We start from the raw sequence: 26,108 nt of genomic DNA, 5'->3' as shown, positions 1-26,108 counted from the left end.
ACAAGATTTTATAGATCTGTTGAGCACCTACAGGAGTTAGAGCCAGCCCTTCCTCCAATCTGCAATCAAAGGTGAAACCTCCATTAATATCCTGAACTTTTTGCAAAGGGTAGTACAGATGAATATTCTTTATCCAACATGTTTGCTATCATCTGGAAAACTGAATATTCACTGTTAACCATCACGATTTATTTGATAAATTAGTGATACTGGCATAGAGCTCACTCTGCAGGCAAGCTGGTAAATTGCATATATAAGATTTTTTTTTCCATCACTCAAGGGCATTATAAAAACCAATCCTGAAAGATTCCTTAGTTTTGATACTAATGTTGTAGCATTCACTCTGCAAAAGTGGAAGGTTAATATAGCTGATGTTTCTAGTCCACAAAATTGGCAGTAAACTCGTGAAATGCAAGTATAAGGTGGGGTTGCTCTTGTTGGGATTTCAGCTGGTCCCATCTGTGTTGTGTTTTTACTTGGCATTTGGTAGTATAAATGCACATATTCTCTGTATCTCCATGCATGTGAATCTGAGCTCTTTTGTCAAACTAAAAACAAAGTCAATTTTGCTGCAAAGCAAGCATGACATGGAGCTTCCGTTTGTAAGTAATTTTAATTCTCTGATCCTGGGTCCTTGGACTTCAGTTTCTTGCATTATAGGGTGGGGCTCAATATCAACTTCAATAGTGCCTCACTTTTTTAAGGTACATGGCAGCTTTGCAATCTCAACAAAATCTAAATTTTCAGTTAATTCGGCTATTTCCATTTATGTTTGCTAGACCCATTATTACTTATCCATTTAGCACTCCCTTAGTGTTTTGCACAATTTCCCAAATGTCACTAGCTCCTTGCATTTCACGACTGGCACTTTCTTTTTGCTCTTTCTACCCTGTTTTCTTCTCTTTTTCCTCTTACCTCTCACCCACCTTCATTACTTCTGCCACTTTGAACTCATTTAAACTAATCAAAACTCAGAGTTCTTCAATAGGAAATGTTAGCACTTCCTCCTCTATCACTCTCTACTGAAGCTTTCTAACCCTAACTGTAGTTTCCAATCTTATTGCATCATGGCTGTCTGTCTGAAAATTTGTGAGTGTGTGCATAACCTTGATGTTTATAAGCAGTGGACGAAGACTAGAAATTAATTGGTCTATTTGCATATTTTAAAAGATCAGAAATGGTGGGGAGGTCTGAAGCACTGTTGGGTCTGTATATGCTACACAATTCAGAGAAATAATTGAACACATCATTAATAAGTTCGATGGGGCAAGGCAGATATTGTGAGGTAGAGTCCAGGGTTGTCCAGAACCAGTTGTCATAGTTTCAACATAAGACATTTAGAACTCAATGAGCAGAAATTTCTTTATGGAGTAATGAGCTGGTGGAATTTGGCACAACAGAAGGCGGAAGGGACAAAGTTTAATGTGTTTTTAGAGAGATTTCTAAATGTACCACGAAGGGATACGAGGAGAAAGTGTGAATATGGTATTGCAATAGTGGCTGATATCAAATGGGAGAATGGCCTTGAAGCATGTTTCTTTTTTCAATATTTCTACATGGATTCTAATGTCTTGGCTGAATATCAATAGTTTCACATTGGGAAGTAGTGCATTAAAGCTCATGTTTTATTTTTAATTCTGAAACTGCCAGTTTGTGGTAATAAATTAAGCTTCAAATGAAGTAAATTTGGATTTTTTTGTCTTTATAAAACTTAAGAATATATAGTGAATTTCATATTAGTGCCAAGATTCAATGAGGCCTTGAATTTGAGCTATATATTGAGATATTGTTACACTATATCTGGATCTATGTGAGCAGTCTTGGGTATTGTGCTTTGTACATTTCTTGTGCTTGGATTAGAGTAGGTTGCTAACTCTGCCTCAGATTTAACTTAGTAAGATTATACAAACTGCCTTTGTATTTCTGCGGTATTACGAGAAAGCCTTGGGAATAAAACCCTGAAAGGTCTGAAGGTAGATATGTCACTGTACCAGATGGAATACACTTCACGGTTCTGAAAGAGGTAGATGACAAGATTGCAGAGGCATTAGTAATGATTTTTCAAGAATCAATAGATGTGATTACTCCAGTATGGTTCTGGAGACTGGAAAATTGCAAATGTCTCTCCACTCTTCGAGAAGGGATGGGGGATGGAGGAAGGAAGAAAGGAAATTGCAGCCAGTTAGCCTGGCCTCAGTGGTTGGAAAGATGTTGGAGTCAATTGTTAAGAATGAAGTTTTGGAGTACTTGGAGGCACATGATAAAATAGGCCATAGTCAGCATAGCTTTCTGAAGGGAAGATCTTGCCTCACAAATCTGTTGCAAGTCTTTGAGGAAATAGCAAGCAGGATGGACAAAGGTAAAATGGGTGCATGTTGTGTAGTTGGATTTTCAGAAGGCCTTTGACGAGTTGTGGCACATGAGGCTGCTGAACAAGCTAAGAGCCCATGGTATTACAGGGAAGATACTAGCATTGATTGGCAGAAAGCAAAGAGTGGGAATAAGAGGGCCTTTTTCTGATTGGCTGCCGGTGACCAGTGGTGTTTTATACAAGTCAGTGTTGGGACCGCTTCTTTTTACTTTGTACATCAATGATTCGGGTGATGGAATTGATGGCTTTGTGGCCAAGTGTGCAGACTGTACAAAAATAGGTTGAGGGGCAGGTGATGTTGAGGAAGAAAGAAGGGTGCAGAAGGACTGAGACATTAGGAGAATGGGCAAAGAAGTGGCAGATGGGAAAGTGTTGGGAAGTGTGTGGTCATGTATTTTGTTAGAAGGAATAGAAGCATAGACTATTTGCTAAATGGGGGGGGGGGATTCAAAAATCAGATTCCCTCAAGGTTAACTTTCAGATTGAGTCAGTAGTGCAACAGGCAATTGCAATGTTTGCATTTCTTTTTTTGAAGGACTAGATTATAAAAACAAGGCTGTAATGCTGAGGCTTTATAGGGCATTGGTGAGGCCTCATTTGGAGTATTGTGAGCAGTTTTGGGTCTGTTATCGAAGAAAAGAAGTGCTGACATTGGAGAGAGTTCAAAGAAGGTTCAAGAAAATGATTTAGATAATGACTTATCATATGAAGAATATTTGATGGCTCTGACCCTGTACTCATTGGAACTTAGAAGAATGGGAGGGAGATCTCTTAAACCTCATAAAAATATTGAAAGGTCTAGATAGAGTGGATATGGAGAGGATGTTTTCTTTCGTGGGGGAATGTGGAACCAGAGAGCATGGCCTCAGAATAGATGTGATGAGAAGGGATTTCTTTAGCCAGAGGTGAATCTGTGTGGAATTTGTTGCCACAGGTGACTGTGGAGGCCAGGTCATTGGGTGTATTTAAGATGGAGATTGATAGTTTCTTGATTAGTTAGTTCGATGGGAATTCAGGAGAATGGGTTTGAGTAGGGAAACAGATCAGCCATGATCAAATGGTGGAGCAGACTCGATGGGCCAAATGGCCCGATTCTGTTCCAATGTCCCATGGTATGTTTTTGGACTGTTGGGGGGAATCTGGAGCACCTGGAGGAAACACATGCAGTCACGGGGAGAACATACTCCGTATGGGCAGCAGAGGGAATTGAACTTGAGTTGCTGGTACAGTAAAGTGTTGTGCTAACCACTACGCTACTGTACCACCCTAAATTATAGTCAAAGGTATTTGAGACCTAAGAGGAAAAGTCTAGGTCAGTTGCTTTCTCACAAATGCAGGCTGCAATATGAAGTGGTTCCTTTCCTCAATTGCCAAGTTCGTAAGTACAGGGAAGAAGTATTGATCTATGAATAATTTGACAACTGGTAACCTTTTTCCTGGTTTTGCCCACTGACATATTTAACTTTTAAAAGAATATAATTTTGCTAAGAGTGCAAAATATTTAGTAGAATCTGCAGCTCAACTACCTGCTTTGAAATCACCGGGATATCAGATTGTGCCAGGTGTAGATTGAAATATGACCTGAGATGTGATTACTCCAGCTGTAAATCCTGATCAGCAAGCTGAGTTGCCCCCTGGACAACGTGTAAAGAGTGGTGAATTAATCTGTCAGTGTGTAAATCTGTCACTAAGTCTGGAATTCAAATATTAGACTGATTTGGATTAACTTCTTCCCTACAGATTTGTCAGCAAAGCCAGTAGAGCGGCTGCCTTACAGCTCCAGCAAACTGGGTTTGGTCCCAATTTCTAGTGTTATATGTATGGAGATTTCACTTCTTCGTTGTCATTACATGGCGTTACGCGTGCTCTGTTTTCTTCCACTTCCTAAAGGTGTGGGTTAGTATATTATTTGAAGCAGAGGTTCAATCTGGGGAATGTTTATATTTATGTGAGGAAAAAGGTAATGAGATTAATCTTTGATTCACACAAATGGGTATTTGACAGTCAGTAATATCTTGGTGGATTGAAGGGCCCCTTTCCCATTATATATAACACTGACTGTATCTATGACTTGAAATGGATTGTTTACTATGATCTAAGTATAAAGAAGCTTCAGAAATGTCTGATGAATGCTTCATCAGATTTTGAGAATGCAACTTTAAATTATTGAGATTTTGAAGCAGATGTAGATCAGCAAAGTTCCCTCCAAGTTGAGTTTTTCTATTGGATTTTGATATTCATTTATGAATCCGGTAAAACTCATTGCCCAAATAAATTAGCCAAGGTGCCATTGTGCGCCAAGAACTTTTGATTCTTAACAATTCTGCCCACGCCATGTGTGTAAAAATATTTTTTCAACAGAGACTAGAACCAAATACTTTAGGTGTTGGAGTTTTTTTTTAACCCTTTCTCAACTATATTTGCACAGTTGAAGAGCACAAGTAGCCACCTTAGCAAACGTTAAATACTTCACTTTGGATTAAATTCAACTTGAAGGCTTTAACTGTCAAGTGTTTTTCATTTTATTAAACTGACTTCTAATTTTTTAAAGAAGTTTCCTTGTGCCTTGTTTGAGATAACGTATTTCTCCTGCTCTTTTGGCAACTTTGCAACAATTAATTCTCCCATGGACCTTTGGACAGAATATTGTTTCATGATCTCCAATTTTCCATTTGTTAATGTCACAGGTACTGTGGCAATGTAAACACAATTGGGTTATGTTTTTTCTTTTACTGTAATAATAAACTGGTGCATTAATTTGCTGAAAATTTGAGGCTATTACTTCACTATCATTTGAGTATTTTGTTAGTACTTCAGCGGTAATGAAAGTAAGACGTGCAAAACTCCAGATTTTCCTTTAATATTCAAGTCATTATTTTGATGTACATTGTGTAAGAATTTTATTAGATCAATGGTTTAGTTTACAGTACAAAGAATACTCCACTTTTGGAATCTGTGTTGGCTGTTTCAATGTACGTATTTTTAAATCTAACTAAAGCAGGCTGCTTCACTTTGTCTTATCCACACTCTTTAAAAGATTAATTATTTCAGCCTCAGCCAGATTGCAGAGGAGCTCAGTTAAATATACTTTGTCAAAATGCTTTTAAATCTTCCTCAAAATACTCTTTCCTACATTTCCCTATCATTCTTGAAGAATCCATTTTTTAAAAAAATTTTGAATCTGCTTCATCAGTGATTGGCAAATTTTGTTTTTTTTTTAACTTCCAAGTATGCTTCCAAAGTCTGCCATTTTGAACTTGTACCTTGTTAGAATGGCATCTGGAGATATGGTCCTCATTACCTTAACCATAGAATTAATACAGCATGGAAGTAGGCCCATTGTGACCATGCTGACCATCAGGCACCCTGTGTTCCCTTAAAGTCATCAATCTGAAGGATAGCTTCTATCCCATGGTTACAAGACTATTGAACAATTCTTAGAACGCTAAGGGTGGATTCTTGTCCTTGCAATCTACCTTGTCATGGTTTTCATCTTATTGTTTTCCCTATACTATCTCAATGCATGGCATCCATATGTATTTTCATTGTAGCTCTGTACCTATGACAAATATAAACACACACACACACACACACACACACACACACACACACACACACACACACACACACACACACACACACACACACACACACCACCCTGCTAGTCATGAGGGTGTGGGTGAAAATGGGAGTGCCTAGAGGAATCTGGGAGAATGTGTGAATTCCACGCTTGACATTGTTGAAACAATGAGGCAGCAGCCTTTCTGCCTCTGCTAGTCAGCTACCTGCAGGTCTGTTTGGTCAACCCCCAACCTTAACATCAATATTCAGTCTCAAGTTCTCAGGTCTACTTTGATGATTTTAATTTTGTTTAAACTACCGTGTTTCATGATTTTTTAAAATACTTCTCTCCTAAAATAATTTCTTCAGAACTGCAAATTATCCTCCAAGTGCAAGCCCAATGTTTTGGAAGACTTCATCAGTGTATCAGTACCTCTTCAGTATTCTGCATTGAGGCTCATATTTACCTTATTTAATGGTTTTAGATGCATGTCCAGCCTTCTAATGATGTATGGTGTAATTACAGTGCTTCTCCTCGACAGTATGTCATAAATGTTACCAGTAAGATTAATTTCTTTTCCAGTGTAACCTTCCAACAGTTGTATCGTCAGTATTCCAAGGCAGTTCAATAACTTTAGTTGCTATTTCAACCAAATAATTCTTTTGTCTTGCAGGGTCCGATGCTATTGATCCCAGCATGGAAGTTTCAGAACCTGCTGGTAAGAAACCTTTGGCTAGATTTTAGCCTTAAAAAGTTATGATTTGGCATAATTAACCAGGACTTAAATGGAAAATAAATCTTACAATTTTTATCTATTGTATCTTTCAAAAATTGAGCTTACTCCATTTTCATTTCTGTTTTTGATTTGGATAAATATAGTGACCATAGATGCTCACTCAAGTAACAGAATTTTATTATTTCTAAATTGAATGACCATTTTGAATTTTGCAGCATTAGTAGAAAATGGAGATACAGAGGCAGGACCTGAAGAATCATGGGAACAGAAAGCAGAACCAAGTGAAGCAGAACCAGGAGGTGGTCCTGCTGGTGATGGAGGTCCACCTTTGGCTACTTCAGTGGAAATGGAAGAGGAGGAGGAGGTACCTTCACCAAAGGTTGCAGTGGTGGAGCCAGGTGCTCCAAGGAAGGAGCATGTGAATGTTGTATTTATAGGTCATGTAGGTAAGTTCATAAATAAAATACCATGATAGTATAATGCCTAATTTAAAAATTGATTTGGTAAACTAGTTTTCTCACAAAAAATGGTTGAGGGGGTTGTTAAGGCATATTGTATGTTGGCTTTCATTAATTGGGGGCCAAGTTCGAGGCGTGAGGTATTGTTGCAACTCTGCAAAACCCTGGTTAGACCATACTTGAAATATTGTTTGAGTTCTGGTTGTGTCATTATAGGAAGGTTGTGGAAGCTTTAGGGAGGGTGCAGAGGAGATTTATCCAGGATGCTGCCTGGACTAGAGACCATGTCTGTGAGGATAGGTTGAGCGAGCTAGGGCTTTTCCTCATGGAGTGAAGGAGGGTGAGAAGTGTACAAAATGATAAAAGCATAGACCCGAGTGGATAGCCGGAGAATTTTTTTCCCAGGATGTAAGTGGGTAACACATGGGGTATAATTAGAAGAAAGTAGAGGAATAATGTCAGATTTTTTTTTACACCGAGTGGTCGGTCCATGCAATACCCTGCTAGAGACTATGGTAGAGGCAGACAATTAGGGACATTTAAGGAACTCTTAGATCGGCATATGGATGACAGAAAAATGGAGGGCTATATAGGAAGAAAGGGTTAGATAGATCTGAGAGTAGGTTTTAAAAAGTCGGCACATGGGCTGAAAAGCCTGTACTATGCTGTACTGTTCTATCCCCTATGTAAAATGCTGTATTGACATTCAGTCATTGTTGCAGCCAGAAATTCATTGTTTATATATCAACAGATCTTTTGTTAATGGAAAATTCTTCTCTTGCCAATACACACAATATGAAATTTGTTCAGCCTTTTCTGCAATAACTGTTTTTATTTTTTTACAGATGCTGGAAAATCCACTATTGGTGGGCAAATAATGTAAGTTACTGTTTGTGTTCTAAAAAGTATAGACGTGGAGTAAGAAGTCCTCTAATTGAACTTCTCCATTGATTGTCTTGTTACCAAATAGAATACAATATTAGGCTATTACTTCTTGTAACTTCTGTATGAAAGGGAGACTTTCACTCTGGTGATGTCCATTTTTCTTCAGTGTAATACAGTGTGTGGAATTTAGACTTGTATGTAGATTTGTATTGAAAACTTTTGCTTTGACTATAGTTTGTAAAATGCAGAATTTTCTGCTTGCTAAAGATGATTAGAGAAAGCCATCATATTCTCGTGTCCTGTGGAAAATTCTACTATCAACTGGCACTGCTTGAAAGCAAAAAGAAAATCAGCTGATTACTTATCCCACAGGACATCTGCTTTTTTTTTTATGTCTGTGTAAGAATTGTTAGTTTGCATTGAGAGGGTATCTTGATGTAAATAACATACCTTACAATTTTTTTCTCCCTCTGTCCCTCTGACTATACCCCTTGCCCATCCTCTGGTTCTCTCCCCCCCTTGTCTTTCTCCCCGGACCTCCTGTCCCATGATCCTCTCATATCCCCTTTGCCAATCACCTGTCCAGCTCTTGGCTCCATCCCTCCCTCTCCTGTCTTCTCCTATCATTTTGGATCTCCCCCTCCCCCTCCCACTTTCAAATCTCTTACTAACTCGTCCTTCAGTTAGTCCTGACGAAGGGTCTCGGCCTGAAACGTCGACTGTACCTCTTCCTAGAGATGCTGCCTGGCCTGCTGCGTTCACCAGCAACTTTGATGTGTGTTGCTTGAATTTCCAGCATCTGCAGAATTCCTGTTGTTTACCTTAAAATCTAGAAGCTTTGTATTTCTTGCAGTTCATTCTATCATGGATACTAAGAAATTGTAACTAATTTTGAGTCTTGGAAGTCATTTCAGACTTGGAATAAAATAACATTTGAATTACACTCAAACCAAATGAAGCTTAAGTCTTTCAGCTTTTTAAACTGCTTGAGAGTTGTTTGTTCATCTGAATGAAAGTTGGTATCTCAGATCAGCCATTTTGTCAGTCTTGTGCAAGTTATGTTGGTGTGAGAGTTTCATATTTAAAGTCCTGTGCGCAAAAGTCTTGGACACAGATAGGGTGCCTAAGACTTTTGTACAGTACTGTATTTGTCAACATGGAATGGAGAGCAAGTTTGTAAATCTGGAATGAGGGGTGTGGGGCACGTGGCAGAGGAGGAGTGCCAGGGTTTGGTGGGGGTTGGGGGCAAACACACCCAGCCCTGAAACAGCAGACAAGGTAATTTGTTTCCAAACAGTTGGATTATTGATCATTGCAGAACATTTCTCTGGTGCTTCCCACTCCATCCCCTGTCACTGCCGCCTTCCCCCTCTCAGTGCACAATAGAGATCCATATTAGAATCAGGTTAATCATGAATTTCGTGGGTTTTTTGTGGTAGCAGTACAGTGCATTAAGTGAAATTACTACAGTACTATGCAAAAGTCTTGGGCAGCCTAGCTATATATATATGTGCCTAAGGCTTTTGCATAGTAGTACTGGCAACTTATCTCTTGGGTAAACTTATTCAAATAGAAATCCCAGTCATCATTTTTATAATTGAAAATGTGCTTAGGATGCCACTATTTTCTGGAATATTGATGTTTACAATACCTGAATTTATGTAGGAATATAAAAAAGCCAAGTAAAGAATAATTATGCATATCTTTTGTCATTTGACTTTACCTGCTTTTTATTGTGATTAACAATATAGAAATTGATGTAGAAAATGAAGTAAAATTGAAAGAGTGAAGAGGTGTTCAGTTTTCATGGGCAGTTTTTTTTATATATATATATATATAAAGGTATCTTACTGGTATGGTGGACAAACGAACACTGGAAAAGTATGAAAGGGAAGCCAAGGAGAAAAATAGAGAAACATGGTAAGATTATTTAGCAGTTTCAACCTGCAAGATGATTCCTGAATTGGAGTTTGGTATCCATTCCTATATTTATGTAATTGTTTTGTTTTGTTTTAAGTCTGTATTTGGACACTCCAGCTGTCAACACAATTCATCCATTGAGAATTAAGTAAATAAATAGGCCACCATTACGGTATCCACTTTCTATTTGATGTTACAGTTCATATGGTTGGCTTAAGCATGTCAGGAAAAGCTGTATTGGCATTGTCTGCTGAATGATCCTTGTTAGAGAGGTGTACTTATGCAATGTCTTCCTGTTGTCATAATAGTTTAAGTATTTTTTTGAAAATTATGCCTGCCTGCTCCAATGAAGTTGCAGATGGCAGCTGGGAACTTTGGATTATGCCCCCTGCACGATGGCACTGGCAATTTACAGCAACATTTTCTGGACAGCTCACAAGCCGATTAGATATACATCTTCTGGGCTGCTATCACTGCAATCTGCAGCCCTCTAATTTACCTTTAAGAAATATACTTTCAACCCAGTCATATTTACTTTTAATTATGGCAAAATTAAAAATAAGGCTACTAGGTGGAGGTTTAACTCTACCCTTCTAAAAAAAAAATGATGAATTTCTATCACAACTGAGAACAAAACTGACACAATTTATAAATTTAAATAAAAATAGTGTCTTCGATGTGAAAGTGATTTGGGCCTCCATCAAGGGTTTCTTACGAAATAACGCTATATGGTTCAGTTCCCATCTACGTAGAAGCCGGCTTCAGAAGATTTCCACCTTAGAAGAAGAATGTAAGGTTTTGGAGAATGATCTCAAAAGGAGATGCACCATAACAAAAGAAAACGAGCTCAAAACAAAACAAGCAGAATTAAATGACTTATTAAGAAGCAGGGCAGAATATATGATCCATATAACCAAACATAAGTAATTACGCAGAAGGCAGCAGACCGAGCCATCTTTTAGCTCTAACGCTCAAACAACAGGAAGCTGAAAGGTCTATACCACCGATTAGATGTGCTGAACATGGAGTAGTATCTTCAACAGAGGAAATAAACGAGACAATGAAGAATTACTTTAAAGAGCTGTATACAAGTGGTTCAGTTCCTTCTGAGAATGCTTCACAGATTTTTTTAGTAGATTAATCCTCTTTACGTTGTCATTAGAGGACACCAAAACTCTAGACTCTCCTATTACACTGGATGAGCTACTTAAAGCAGTCAAATAAGGGCAGTATGCCAGGTATAGATGGCATACCTGCAGAACTTTACCGAGCACTTTGGGATATTCTTGGACCAGTATGGTTAGAAACATTAAATTACGCTTTTGGAAATGGTGCTTTCCATAGAGATCTAAACACAGACAGCCCTGATCACAGTTATACCTAAGCCCGGTAAGGACCCTTTGGAGTGTGCCAATTACCATCCAATCTCCTTGATCAATGCCGACCTGGAGATATTTTCCGAAGTCTTAGCCAGTAGACTTGAGACAGTAATTGGGAAAATAATTAGCCCAGATCAAACGGGCTTTATCAGGGGGCATCTGGCATCTGATAATATTCACCAGCTCTTACACATACTGAGTGCAACACATAAAATTCTGCCTGCCTGTGGCCTGCTATTTCTAGACGCTGAAAAAGCGTTCGATCGCCTTGAATGGCCATATTTTTGCAGAGTTCTAAAAGGATCTAAGTCCAGCGATAAATTTATCAATATTATTCAAACACTGTATGCTAATCCTTCAGCCCGTGTATGTGTGGGAGGAGGTTTCTCAGAGTTATTTGACATAGTACGGGGCACACGACAAGGGGTGTCTCCTTTAATCTCCTTTGTCTCCTTTAATTTTTACTATATCTATTGAACCGCTTGCACATTTAATTAGAAACTCCTCAGATCTCCCCTATTACAATAGGTACAACATCACATTCAATATCACTTTACGCGGACGACACGCTAGTTTATATGGCAAATGTTCAACAAACTCTCCCCTATGTTTTAAAAGCACTGGAGCAATTTGAATTTCTTTCAGAATACAAAGTTAATTTGTCAAAATCAGCACTGATGCTGGTTAATACGGATAAAAGTAAGGTGTCTCTTCCTCCCCAGATTAAAGTTACAAATGAGGTCCTCTGCTTGGGTATTAAAGTTAATACTTTCCTATCATCTGTGGCTAAAACAAATTACTCTTTAATTCTAAAAAAAAAATAGAGGAAGATATTAATAGATGGAGACACCTGCCAGCATCAGTCCCGGCCCGTATTTTGGTCTTTAAAATGAACATCTTACTCCGCATTAATTTTATCAGCTCAGTGATCCCACTTGCACCTCCAGCAGGATATTGGCAAAAACTGGACTCCTTACTATGAATGCTATGTTTGGAATGGTAAACGACCCAATATAAAATGGTCAGTTCTACAATTCAAAAAGTCGAATGGAGGATTGGCATGTCCAAATTTTAAATTATATCACTGGGCATTTGTATTAAAAAGTCTTAGCTATTGGATGGAAGAGGATAAAGTTTCGTCATGGAAAAATATAGAACAAGAGCTAATAGCACCAATAAGGTTGAAGGACTTTCTCCTTATAGGTACGTCTACTAAAAAATGTGATTTGTATTATGGTCCAGTTTTAACCCATATGCTACAAGTGTTTAGAGCAGCAAAAAATTCCTAAAATTTAAAAGCGTATGGTGCAAATCATCTCCATGATGGAACAATAATCGTTTTCTATCTGGGGGGAAGCCATTCACTAACAGAACTTGGGAGGATAAAGGTATTACTACTCTTCGAGATATTAATGGGGCAAGTACTATCCTTAGATTTCAAGAGCTGGTATCTCGATATAATGACAAAAACAATCTTCTATTTTCAAGTAAGTTCAGCTTGTAAAGCCTATGGCGTTCCCTGGGGTTCAGATTTAAAGGACATTTTAAGGTGGATACAGAGTGCTCCAGGACAGATAGTGTCATATATCTATGATAAATTAAACTCCCAGAAATATATGCCCACATCGGAATGAAAGCCTGGAATAGGGACATATCTGAATTGGGACAAGACTTAGACTGGGATGCGATTTGGGATAATGCTGCCAGTGCTTCAAAAAACCCAAATCATCGGTATATACACTTGAAATTTTGTCATAGAGCATATTTAACACTGAGAATTAGATATCAAATGGGACTGGTTTCTGACCCTTATTGCTCATTTTGTCCCCATGGAGCCATTGGCTCTTTTATACATGTTGTATGGGGATGTCCAGGGGTTTTTGGTTTGTGGGGGAAGGTATCAGTACTCTTACAGAACTAACAGGGGTACAATTACCAATGGACCCCGCTGTACATCTTCTAAATAATGACTCCCACCTTTCCCTTACGGAAAAAACACGCAAAATCTGGCTGGCAGGCCTGACTGCAGCTAAGAAGATTGTAGTCCAGCGTTGGAAACCTCCCCATATTTCAAATACTCACTGGCTGTGGAGCTTTTTGGACATTTCTTACCTGGAACTTTCATCGGCAAGAGTAAATGATGCATGACCAAACACAATCTTAATGTGGACAAATTTGATATCTGACTTAAAAGATCTTTTGTTAAAATAGGAATGCTTTGTCTGTGTATGTACTACTATTCAGTTGATTGGTGGAGAGGAGAAGGATGGGGGGAGAGAGGGGTGGAGGGGGGATGGTGATGAAGGTTGGGGGGTGGCTGGGTTAAACAGTCAAAATGTAATTGGCAACTGGTTGTATTGAATGTAATTTGTTGGTGTTGCAATAAAAAATTAATAATAAATATACCTTGAACCATTTAAATGCAAGGGGTGACTGTATTTCCAGAGAATAAAGTGAGGGAATTAAAGTTTCCAATATGCAGCCACAAGATTTAATTGCCAAGAACTAAAATCCATTATATAAAAAAAACACAAATCATTCTAGTTTCTTCCCTTTTCATGTTGCTTGATTACATTGTTACGACTTGGAAATTTATTCGTATTGAGAGTACATAACCATTCAGTGTATGTGTTTAATGTTGAATAAAGCATTTTTGATTATAGTTGTACTTATCCTATCAGTTATGCGAAATTGTAGGCTTGATTTATCTTTGTACTCCTTTTAATGAAATGTCATTATATTTAGGTATTTGTCCTGGGCCTTGGACACAAACCAAGAGGAGAGGGACAAGGGGAAAACAGTTGAAGTGGGTCGTGCATATTTTGAGACTGAGAAAAAGCACTTCACCATTTTAGATGCACCAGGACACAAAAGCTTTGTACCAAATATGATTGGTGGAGCATCTCAAGCTGATCTTGCTGTCTTGGTAAGCTATAAAGTCTCTACTTGTTCTATAGTGACAGATATGCATTCAGTGATTTGACATAAGAAGAGTTGGAAACCATTTGTTCCACTTTTTTTGTAAATTCAATTTTTGTAAATAAGTTAAGAGCTAGGAAACCAGAGCAAAAATTTAACGTGCCAGATTTAAAAAAAATAATTAACAAATATTTCTATGAAGTTTGGTAGATCTTAATTGTTGGGAGTTCACAAGAAGGAATGAGTATTTGTTCTGTGGTAGAGAAGTTAATTTCAGTACAAGACTCAAGTCTGAGTCTCAATCATTTTATAATCTCATTTGGCCATTATCAATAATTGTGAATTTTCCTGTTTTGAGGTGGTGACGCGAGCCAGTTTAGGTTTCTTCTGTTCAATTGTACCTGTTGGTAATTGAACAAATCCCTATTCTTAAAGAAATTTGTTTTTGTATCTAAAAGCAAATACATCACTGTCTTTTTCTTTAGGTTATCTCAGCCAGGAAAGGTGAATTTGAAACTGGCTTTGAGAAAGGAGGGCAAACACGCGAACATGCTATGTTAGCAAAAACAGCAGGAGTAAAACATCTGATAGTTCTCATCAATAAAATGGATGACCCAACAGTAAGCTGGAGCCAAGATAGGTATGACTGGTGCATTGTTTGTTCTTAGAGAGGTGTTTATTTTAACAGTACACAATTAATTACTTGTAATGCTTTGCAACATTGTAGATTTTGACAAAATGGTTGTATGGCACAGGTATGCAATTGCATGCTGAATAATTGGTTGCTTGAAAATTATATTGAGGGGAACATTTTTCCAGGTGTATAAGCGTTATTCGGTGTCGTTCCTTACATATTGTTACATTCTTTTCCGTTCTTTACAGTCCATTTATCTAAATTAAATGTTTGGAATTAGGTTGTCCATTTCTTTGGTACCTCTAAATCTGATTTGCATTTGATTAGTTTTCTACTGTCATTGCTTTTCTGTGGTTTTTGCTATTTGCCGCCACCACACTTCCAACACAGCTGTCCACATGAATAAGGACAGCAGTGATGGGTTTAAGTTCTGATTCCTGGGGCAGGTTCATGGCTCCACGCTGAAACAAGCTCATTATCAACATTCCTTTGCTCACACATTCCTAATTATGTGTACAAAATGGTTTTTAATTTTGTGCCTTGAAAAACATGATTCTTGCCAATTATCTCTTTCATTTCATAGGTGCAGTTAACGTGCTAGTACAAAGTGCTAAAAGTGATCTTTCCAGTTATTTTGGAGAGTATGCATTCCTGTCTATTTTTGCACATTTCTCCATGGCAGAGAAAATTAGCTTGACTTGATCATATCTGATTTTTTTAAAAAATGATTAAAGTTCATGCAATGATAAAAATTTCTATGGTTTCTTATTAAACTGTAGATAGTACCCAAGTTAAAACAGGGTTCCGTTCCTGGGAACTGTCTGTAGAATGAACTCTTTCAGTTGGAAATGAATAAAAACAGTATTTGGAAGAGGATGACAGAGACAGGAGACTACAAGTGCAGGGAGAGTGACCACCAGATGGCCTCACTGATTCAGCGAGTCTGCTCCAGCTCAGCTTGACTCAATCTATCCTTCAATTGCTGTGGGGAGAGAAGGCATGCAAAAATACACTATTCCCACTCAAGAGGAGATGCCTGCAGCAGCAGATAAATCCATCCTCTTCCATCCTGCCAGTCCCCAAAAGGCTTATCTGTGTGTATGAAGTGACAAGAAGTTGGGCCTTTCTTCTTACTTACAAGCATGACCTGTATTAAATTTATCTGTTGCTCACTGTCTTTTTTTTAAACCTAGTAAGAAAGGTTTGAAACTATCTGGAACAGTTTAACTGAGTGTGATGTACATGTTTTAATCAACACAGCTGAATGGAGTAGTTAAGATTTTGTATTTTAAGCGCATTTGTGCAACAAATAGGAACAAGTGTAAGGCATCTAGGCTTCCTCTGTCTTTCATCAGGGTTGTCTAATAGACCATAATTTTCCAGTTTTCTCAAAATGCCTTTAATCTTTTAATGTCCGGTGTCATATCATTCTGTCAATATGCTATACCTTGTACTCAAGAACATGGAAACTGGACAGTGAACTTGTTGAGGTACTTGATGAGCCTTCATACTCATTGGATAACATCGACTGCAAAGGAAGCCGGAATAAATGGAAATGTTTATCTTAATTTTGCTTCATATTGATTTAGGTGATTGTTGAAGTTCAAACAGAAGATTACAGAAGTTGAATGTAATACTGATTATATTTAGTTATAATACATTTCTTGGCTTCAGAGCTACAGTGTGGTCCTCTGGACTGGTTAAAAGAGAAACCAAGAAGTGAGCCTGTTGTAATAATGCAGAACACTGTGTGAGATACTGAAATGTGATGTTTTCAAAAACAAAAACACCTAAAGGTGCAGTTTTATTTGCAACTTGGAGAAATTTTAGGTGATTAAATTTTAGAAATGAGCTCACATATGATTAATTCTACAGTATCACCTTTTAATTCATAGTATTAAAAATTATTATTTTTTGTTACTAAACTTAATGGAATCAACAAATCGTTAGCCTGACAAAGCACCTTTTCTCAATAAATTTTTGATCATATATGGTTTAGACTGCATTTGAAAGTATGTTAGAGAAGCTGTTTACTTGCGCACATAACCCCTGCTGGAGCATAGGCCACTAACAGTAGCTTACCGGAGTTCTGTGTCTTGGATCAGTCTTTCACATTGTCTCCAGGTGTAGCCCTTCTTTGTGTATCCTTCCTCTCCCAGGGATGAGGTCTTTGTAGCTTCTGTTGGTGTTTCTGTAGTATGGGGTTGGTAGCTCTGTGCCCAACCCTCCTCCTCTTGCAGCCGGCCTTTGGACCATTCATGGCGAAGTTGAGAGAAGCTTTGCCCAATGGTTATCTTTGCTTTTTGAACCTTGATCTAAAATAAGACATTTTATCAATTCCAATTATCCTTGTCTTCGTGTAGATCCAATTATACTATTTTCTCTCCTACCATCTCCCCTCTTTCCCCTTCCACCCCACTCCCCACACACATACACACCCCACTTCAGATATGAGGAATGCAAAGAAAAACTGGTGCCATTTTTAAAGAAAGTTGGTTTCAATCCGAAGAAGGACATCTATTTTATGCCTTGCTCTGGACTGACTGGTGCAAACCTAAAAGAACGAGCTGAGAACTGCGCTTGGTACACGTAAGTCTTAACTGTCTCTTGCTTTATCTATCACAGGCCAAAGATCAGACCCAGAATAGAATGATGGTTAAAAAAGATGAAGATGGTAAATATTTGTTGGACTTGATATGGAAAGGAAAACACAAACAATTGCAGTGCTACTTGAGTTCAATGTTGTTGAAGGTTTGAGTACAGTTTGATTGGTAAGGATACCAATATTTTAGTTCCAATAATATTTAAATATTGGCCTACGATATGCTGGATGAAACTTCTTGCTAAGCTTCGTTTAGTCATGTCATCTATCAAACTGTTCATGATTCTGATCACTGCAAATGTTTCTGAATGCCCTGACAGAATAAAAAAAATTAAATAAACTCTTCATGTAAAGCACTTAACAATTGCAGGATAATAGCACAATCAATTCTAAAAATAATTTTTTAAAAACCATACTGAAAATCTGTGAAACTAAATTGCTGCCAGGCAGCATCTATACAGCTATCTATCAAACATCTATCTCTACAACCTGAAGTGGCAGTCATTTCCTGTATTAGCAGAGAGAAAAAAGTTAATATTGCAATTCGGTATAACAGAATTACTGAGAATTACACAAAGAAAGAACGTAAATTCCCTGAAACTGACTTCAAAAAAAAAAGTTCCTAATGGCTTCAACATGCCCCAGCGTGTTCTGTGAGAATGTGGCTGGTGGAGATGGAAAACCAAACCAGGGAGCAGTGAAGGATGCAGGCCTTTTTGGTATCTGAAAGGGGCATACTAGACGTCTATGGTCATGACTCTCATTGACGTTGATGAAAATTATGAAGACGTCAGCACAGATACTAAGGAGATAAAGCAACTGGGAGAATGAAATAGTCCTCAGGAAAGTCCTTGAGGAAATGGAAAATGGCAATAGAACTAACAAAATCTTTGGATTCTATATGAGTGCAGGAAGCATTTTCCAGTACAATGGGAAATGAGTTGAGGGAAGAATTAGCAGAAGCCTATGCACATTTGGGAGATAGTTGAGGGATGGAAGAGCTCCCCAGGAAATGAGATCCATAATGGTCTGGGAGAGAATGGCCTGAAGGTAAGTGGTGGAGTTATGGTCCAGAGGGAGAAGTGAGGGGGGTCTCAGAGTTATGTTTGGCCTCCACAAAAGAGAGGTAAGTTTTGCAACAGCACTCTTAATATGCTGGAAATTTTCTATAGTATGATCTGCATTTCACAGCTTTTCAAAATCCCTTTGTTTTCTGTCTTAACACTAGAAGTATTTGCTTTGGATTTAAGAACAAAATAGTACTATACTATTATTAAAACTCAGGCTATATCTACTGATCTGTAATAATTCTTACTTCTCTCTTTCACAGTTCATCCCTTTTCCCTACCCTCATCAGAGTTCGATGTGGAAAAATATCACATCCATCTTTCCACGTCCAAGTCTGAAGATGGGAGTCAGAGGGATGAATATGAAGGAACCTAAAATATTAATTAAAATAGGCATATTTTCCTAATATATTGGATGGGGAAGTAAACGATACTTAAAGGTTTTATGGTCAGTGTTTCAATTATTGTGCATATAATATTGAAGACTTATTTGATTTAACATCATTGTGTTTTGGAATTTTATTGATTACCATGGACACCAAGCTGGAGTTTTTTTTTAGTTATCATGAAATGCTTTTTGAAAGTGTAATTACAAAGATGCTATAGTCCTGAACATTGCTAATTAACATGACTGATTAAAAATAGTTTTTTTCTTGTGTAAAAAGTCTGACTTTGTTGTGGTTTACATCTTACAGTGGTTTACCATTTATACCATATCTGGACAACTTGCCACATTTCAATAGGACAGCCAGTGGACCTGTGCGAGTACCAATAGTAGATAAATATAAGGTAAGATTAAGGTTATTAAATTCAAAAGTAGTCGTGACAATGTTTACTATTATCCATTAGTTCTGGCAACAGCAAGGACACATTTTAAACTAGAAGCAGTCTAAAAGGAAAACAAGCTGGCTAAGTGGACTGGAGAAGTAAAGTTGGGTGAAAATATGCACTTTTTTTTTTGCATATGAGATCAGAAACTGGCCCTAATTGGCCACAATATTAAAGATCCTTGTTCGGAATTTTCTCTCATTAAGAAGTGTCGAAACTGATGTCCCAAAAAAAAGTTCATAGAAAGTAGATGATCTGATATAACCATGCTCAGAGTAATGGCAAACTGCATATATTTGATTTTTTTTTTACTTTTGTATACTGGTGAAGATGTAAATAAGAAATTGCGTAAATCCACAATGTAATGATAAGTTCTATTCCAAAAGTGTCTGAGTATTAATCATCTCTCTCATGGAACAGTGATGTTGATGATAAACAAGTGGAAGGTGGTGATATTGTATTTAAATTATTTAAGAACAAATTATTTTTTTTTAAATGTAGGACATGGGTACTGTGGTTCTGGGCAAACTAGAATCTGGATTAATTGGAAAGGGACACCAACTTGTAATGATGCCAAATAGAGTAAGTAAGCTTTCATGGATATCTATAAAATATACCAATTAAATATTAACATTCTACTTGTTATATGCATTATTTAGTATATGCCAGTATCGGTTCAATTCATCTCTCTAATACTGAAGTATTTTTGCAGCAAGGTATTTCTCGAGGAACACCATGATCTTTTTAGCCAGTGCAACTTTTTTAATTGCTCGAGTTATTAATGGCCTGAACATGATTGAATTTATTACTTGCCCCTGCTTTTGCTGAAAAGCTGATAGCCTGCTGCATTTAATTGTCTTTGTGTAATGGCTCTTGTGAGAATGTCTTTTAAAACTGTGCCGATATGTTAAAAAAACAGACGCTTTTTAATGCTCATTTGCCTTTGTATCTGATGGTTAAAACTAATGTTTTGAGCATAATTTTCTTTTGGAATTTCATTGTTTCTCAATTTTTATGTTTTGAGTCAGAATGTCCATTTTTAGTTGATCAGCCAGTTCCGTAGCTGCTACGGTTTGATGTAACTTGAGTAAAGTCAGATAGCCAGTGGATGCAGGGAGGTCATAAATATTAAATACTCGATTTTATTTTGCAGCACAATGTTGAAGTTCTGGGACTTTTGTCTGATGATGTGGAGACTGATTCAGCAGACCCAGGTGAAAATCTGAAGATACGACTGAAAGGGATTGAAGAGGAAGAGATCCTGCCAGGATTCATTCTGTGTGATCATGGCAACCTTTGTCACTCAGGACGTACATTTGATGCACAGGTAACTTTTCACTTGGAGCGTAGTATTTGCCGCTTTCCATGATCAGAAATTCATCATAATATTCAGTAGACCCTCAATTTGGAGAACTATATAAAAGAAAAAGTTACCTAGAATCATGTTACATTATCTTAGCTTGGTTGTATTAAAACTGATCATAGTTATTGTACATTTGATTTACTTATGCTTGCTGGGTCTGCAGTACCCATCTTAAACTTGTTCTCCTTATAAACACACACACACACACACACACACACACACACACACACACACACACACACACACACACACACACACACACACACACACACACACACACACACTGTTTTGCATGTTACTGCGTTTAGGGTGCATTGGAGAAAAATGGTTCAGCTTTTTCAGTAGTACATTCCAAACCAGCCACTGTGTCAATAGCTTCACAACTGAGGATGCTGCTGCTGCCTGGAGCAGATAAAGGCCGAGAGAATAAACACTATATTTGACAGAACAGTCACATTTTGAAAAACTATGACATTACTGTGTTCTGCAACTTAATGATATATTGTCTGAAATCTTGCGTTCAAAAGATTTATGTACATTCTGGATTTGAATCAGTGCCATGTTAAACTCTATTTTCTAAAAGATCTGCTAAAACTAGTGATAAAAATCTTTTTTTAATTGCAGATAGTTATAATTGAGCACAAATCCATCATCTGCCCAGGTTACAATGCAGTGCTGCACATCCATACTTGCATTGAAGAAGTACAAATAGCGGTAAGTCACACATTATGAGTCTCTTAAAATTATATGTTTCCATAATACAGACAGATTTATAAAGTTCGTACTTAAAAAGTTACAAATAGTATAATAAATATCAACCTTGTGCACAAAAAGTACAGAGCGTTGCCTGTTGTTCACCTTTCAGCAGAAACTGGATTTATTTCAGTTCATAGCACAAGGTTAAAAACTGTTTTGAAGGATAGAATTTATCTGAATTAAAGGATCATAAAACAGGAGCAATTTGCCTAGTGTTCCCATATTCCTTTACATGTTTTGACAGAATTTAGTTATCATAACTCCAACAATACAAGTTCAATGTATCCCTTTATCATTCCTTCAATCAAATAACTTCATTTTCTAAATTCCACAAATAGAACTGAGTTTATGTACTTCCTTGATTTAATGAATGTGTTTAATCCCTGTGAAATCCATGATAAAGTCAGACTGGAAACTAGAGGGTTCAATAGAAATTGAATACTTTTTATAGTTTTGCTCGTACTGCCTCCTCACCAAGATCTGTCATTTAGATACTGCTGAAAATGTTGGTGCGCTTCATATTATCCTCCTTTCAACAAAAGCTTGGTGGCAAGTTTTATTTTATATGTACTATATAGAACTTTAACCAGGAATATTTCTTTGAGACATCACAGCTTTAAATATGCATATATCTCTTGTCTGCCTGTCAGCGAAATGTGTGGCTTCAACTGAGCAACTTCCTGTAATGTTCAGTGTCAATAACAGTTTGCATTCTATGGTGTGAGTCTATCCTTTGGTCAGAGTTGACCATGGATATTGCTTCCTAGCTGTCCAGATACACAAGCCTGGGCAGTATGATATGGAGAGCAAACTGCTGCCTGTGTAACAAGCTCCCCTTCTCAATATATCTGATGAACCAACCCAAAGGAACATAGAAATCTACAGCACATTACAGGCCCTTCAGCCCACAATGCTGTGCTGACCATGTAACCTACGCTAGAAACTGCCTAGAATTTCTCTAGTGCATAGCCCTCTATTTTTCTATTTTCTATTTCAAAGGAACAACAGAGACCGATACAGTTTGGTACCAGATGCATTGCAGGAGTTGCCAGTCAACATTGAAATCAATGTAGGACTGCCTTGGGGACTCTAGCTCCAGATTTTTCTCTTGGGGTTTACTCCCGAAGCCTTCCCCTGAGTGGGTATAGTCACAGGGCAGTAGTGGTTTGAGATCAGAGTTTTCCTTCTCCTGGATGAACTGCCAACCACGGCTAACGAGTGCCAGTAAGCTGCTTTTTCCCCAGTTCCACCGGGCTTATAGCTAAGCCATAGATGAAGGCCAGGAGCTGTACTTAGTTGTCAGAGGCTATTTGAGGCACACACCATTGGGAGCATTTAATAAGTAGTAGGAGCTTGTCCCCGTTACCACCTCCAGCTATAACAACCTTCAGGAATCTATCCTAGTACTCTAATATTGGAGTCCAAATTTTAGGCACCTTAAGTGGAATAGGAATTCAATCTTATGGAAGTGAAACATAATGTCAGTTGATTTTTGGAGGTTGCAAAATGTTGATATTAAATAATTCATGTGCAATAATCCTTTGCCTAGGCCTTACTCTGTCTGGTGGATAAGAGAACTGGAGAGAAAAGCAAGACGCGGCCTCGCTTTGTTAAACAAGATCAGGTTTGCATTGCTCGCTTAAGGACAGCAGGCACTATCTGCCTTGAGACCTTCAAAGATTTTCCTCAGATGGGACGTTTTACCTTGAGAGATGAAGGTTAGCTACTGAAACTTTGCAGATGTAAACTTGTTTAACTCCAGTCTTCCCATGATGGTTTTAGTCTTGAATTGTTCTGCTTTTTAAGTGCTTTGAATGTGTTTAAGCTTTTTGGGTCAAATATTAGACCGATGGTAATCTGGTCATTGAAAGAAATAATTTTGTTGAGCTCACAAAGGAATAGGTTTTGTATGTCGTAAATAAGTTAAAATATACTCAGTGCAACTATTTCCCTTGCATTTTGCCTTGAACAAACTTGTGTGACTTGTGCATTTACTTCTAGAAAAATGTCAATAAATTTGAAGTTGCCAAATCAACTTTGTGAGCAAATTAGTTTTGTTCTCCTTGAATTTGGCATATTAAATCTATTTAATTATGAAACTTGAAATGAAATCAGCTTTATTTATATATTTTATGAGTACACAATGACATTTTAAGTGGTGTTTTCATGCCATTTTCATAGAACTCCAGGAAAGAATTGAGTTTTGTGTATTATCATTGGTTCTGGTGAAACTTGAATTGGCACTTTTTAAAATCATAGTTAAGCAAGTTTATTGCATCTCACGTTGTAGGTTTTTTAAAAAACCGAATTTCTTCTTTTTTCAAAAGGTAAAACTATTGCAATTGGAAAGGTCCTGAAGTTGATCCCTGAAAAGGATTGAAGATCCACTATCTAAAGCTGCACAATACTGTGATGAAAAAGGACTCAGCAACAGCCTACTTCACGCCTTCTTTTCTTGGTTCTCATAGTTCCTCTGCCCATCAATACTTTCATTTTCCCATGTACTGCAAATTGCTGTAAACATGTCCACATTTTACGTCAGCTTTCTCATATTGAGAGCTCTGCTATGCCATTGTTAAAAGTTCCTATTTTAAATCCTTCTTCTGAAATCTGCTTCCTTAGAATTGCGGCAGTAGCTATCTAACTGATGTGGACAGAATTGCCTGCAAAAATAAAATTAAACCAAAAAAGTTTATTTTATTCTGGCATCATTCTCTTTTGTGTGCATTCTGGCTCACCTGTGTTTTCCAACTGGATCAGATTATTCAACAGATCAGTGTGAGTGTTCCTGTGTTAGAAAGGAGTCTAGAGACAATAAAATCGATTTTGAAATATTTTTGGCATTTGAATTATTTTAGAACGGATTCTTATGAAATGAACCTTGCATCCGCCTGTTAGCTAGTTTTCCAGCAAATTATCTCTTAATTTTATTTTTTCCTTCCATCTTGAATATATTTTATAAATTTTGTCATGTTATCCACTCGGTATGCCCTGTGTGGTATTCCTCAGCATTCACGAAAGCATGATGCATTTTATTGTAAATGTTTGCTTGCTGGAAAACAAAACATCAATATTTCAGCTTTTAGGGTGCAAGCGCAGTAGTTAATTTTGAACCAATTGCTTCTGTTTAATTTATGCCATCTCTAAAAGAATCAAATCTTTTCTAAGCATGTAAAGGTACATAACAGCAATCTGATAAATGATGTGAATTGTTTGGGAAAACTTCGGGGTTAAAGAACAAATGATTGCTGCATGAGCTTATGGTGTTCCACTTTGAACATACAGAATATTAATTAGAGTATCTAGGTTTGATTCTTTTGACTTGAAATATTTAAAAAAACATTAGAATATCTACAGCTGCATTTGTTATTTTCTGGCTTATAAGTGCATTACATAAACCAGTTAACATGTGGATGCACATATAACAACATTACCACTTTGGGTGGGAATTCCAACACTTGCTACAACTTTCACATCAACTATTAATTTTATAAGGAGTGAATATTTCTTGGATTAATAATGAAGAGAAAAATTCTGAAATAAAACCTGTGTGGTTGGTATACACAATGTGAGAAAATATAGTCCTTGTACATATTTGAAAACCATGTAATTGTGACAACTTATTTAATATAATACTAAATTTGCTACTGTTATAGGGTCAAAATGAGGATTTCTTAAAATAAGTCCCTAGCCTAGTTAAATTATGGTTCTATTTAAAAAAAGGGATTTACGAATGATGACAATTAGCTGAAAGATATGAAACAGATAGTGTGATGAATGGGATGAATTTAGGAATGGATACAATTAAGTGTTATTTTGCAGTAAGTCAACAAATTACATTCGGGCTTGGAACTAAGATGCACCTGAAATCTAAAACAGCAAATTCCCCTGGGCCACCACTTAAGGCAGCTCTGTCCTGCCAATGATTTGTATGCAATTCCCAAAATAATTTAATCTATTCTAATGATTCAAATGTTTAAGTAATAACAAGTTTTCTTTGTGTTATTTCAGCTATGCATGGAAATGAAAATCTCACTTATTTCGATTGTTTGAAAACCTATGGGAATTTGCTGTTCCGGGGGGGGGGAGGTGGCTTTGGGGAGTGGGGACAAAGAAGACAGCACTATATTAATAGTAAAATTTTCATGAGTTTCTATAGCAGTCATTATTTAATCAGTTAATTTAAGTGTAACAAAGATATAAATTGCTGCCATATGAAATACCCTTGTTTTTAATTGGAGAAATGTTGGCTTTCCCACTCGAAGTTGTCTGTTTTGTAATGAAATATTATTGGTAATACACAACTTGGTGTAAGTCAGCCCAGCTGTTAAATATGACCACAGTATTGTATAGTATACAGATTTATTGTATGTGTTCTTAATCTTGCCAAATAAAATTTGATTTCATTTCCCTTGGAATATAGTCTCTAACTGCAGAGATACAGCTGTTATTTTTATTCTCTCCCCCCTGCCATGTAAATTTTTTAAGACTAGCAGAGGGACATAATGAAGCTTTCACAGGAAAGGCTTTGTGTGTTGTGACCCTCTCCCAAAAGGATATTGATATGCTGGTTTCATACGGGCTGCTGCTTTACCCAGGTTTTGGAAAGACACTCTGATCTCTAGCAT

The 26,108-nt window shown here is 37.3% G+C and overlaps 1 protein-coding gene across 1 annotated transcript in view; it reads left to right on the top strand.

Moving 5' to 3' along the window:
- LOC140203075 (eukaryotic peptide chain release factor GTP-binding subunit ERF3A) overlaps window positions 1-25,898 on the top strand; it is a 46,087-nt gene extending 20,189 nt beyond the window's left edge. Inside the window, exons 2-14 of the mRNA XM_072268841.1 lie at window positions 6,607-6,651; window positions 6,885-7,115; window positions 7,973-8,006; window positions 9,855-9,932; window positions 14,057-14,237; window positions 14,716-14,870; window positions 17,313-17,453; window positions 19,229-19,322; window positions 19,863-19,943; window positions 20,515-20,688; window positions 21,349-21,438; window positions 23,030-23,198; window positions 23,808-25,898. Of these exons, the coding sequence (XP_072124942.1) occupies window positions 6,607-6,651; window positions 6,885-7,115; window positions 7,973-8,006; window positions 9,855-9,932; window positions 14,057-14,237; window positions 14,716-14,870; window positions 17,313-17,453; window positions 19,229-19,322; window positions 19,863-19,943; window positions 20,515-20,688; window positions 21,349-21,438; window positions 23,030-23,198; window positions 23,808-23,860 (1,526 nt within the window). The 3' untranslated portion in view covers window positions 23,861-25,898. The remainder of the gene's footprint in view (window positions 1-6,606; window positions 6,652-6,884; window positions 7,116-7,972; window positions 8,007-9,854; window positions 9,933-14,056; window positions 14,238-14,715; window positions 14,871-17,312; window positions 17,454-19,228; window positions 19,323-19,862; window positions 19,944-20,514; window positions 20,689-21,348; window positions 21,439-23,029; window positions 23,199-23,807) is intronic.
- Window positions 25,899-26,108: the final 210 nt, after the last annotated feature.

The sequence above is a fragment of the Mobula birostris genome, chromosome 9 (assembly GCF_030028105.1).
Source record: "Mobula birostris isolate sMobBir1 chromosome 9, sMobBir1.hap1, whole genome shotgun sequence".
Classification (NCBI taxonomy): Eukaryota; Metazoa; Chordata; class Chondrichthyes; order Myliobatiformes; family Myliobatidae; genus Mobula; species Mobula birostris.
This window is presented reverse-complemented; position numbering and strand designations above follow the sequence as displayed.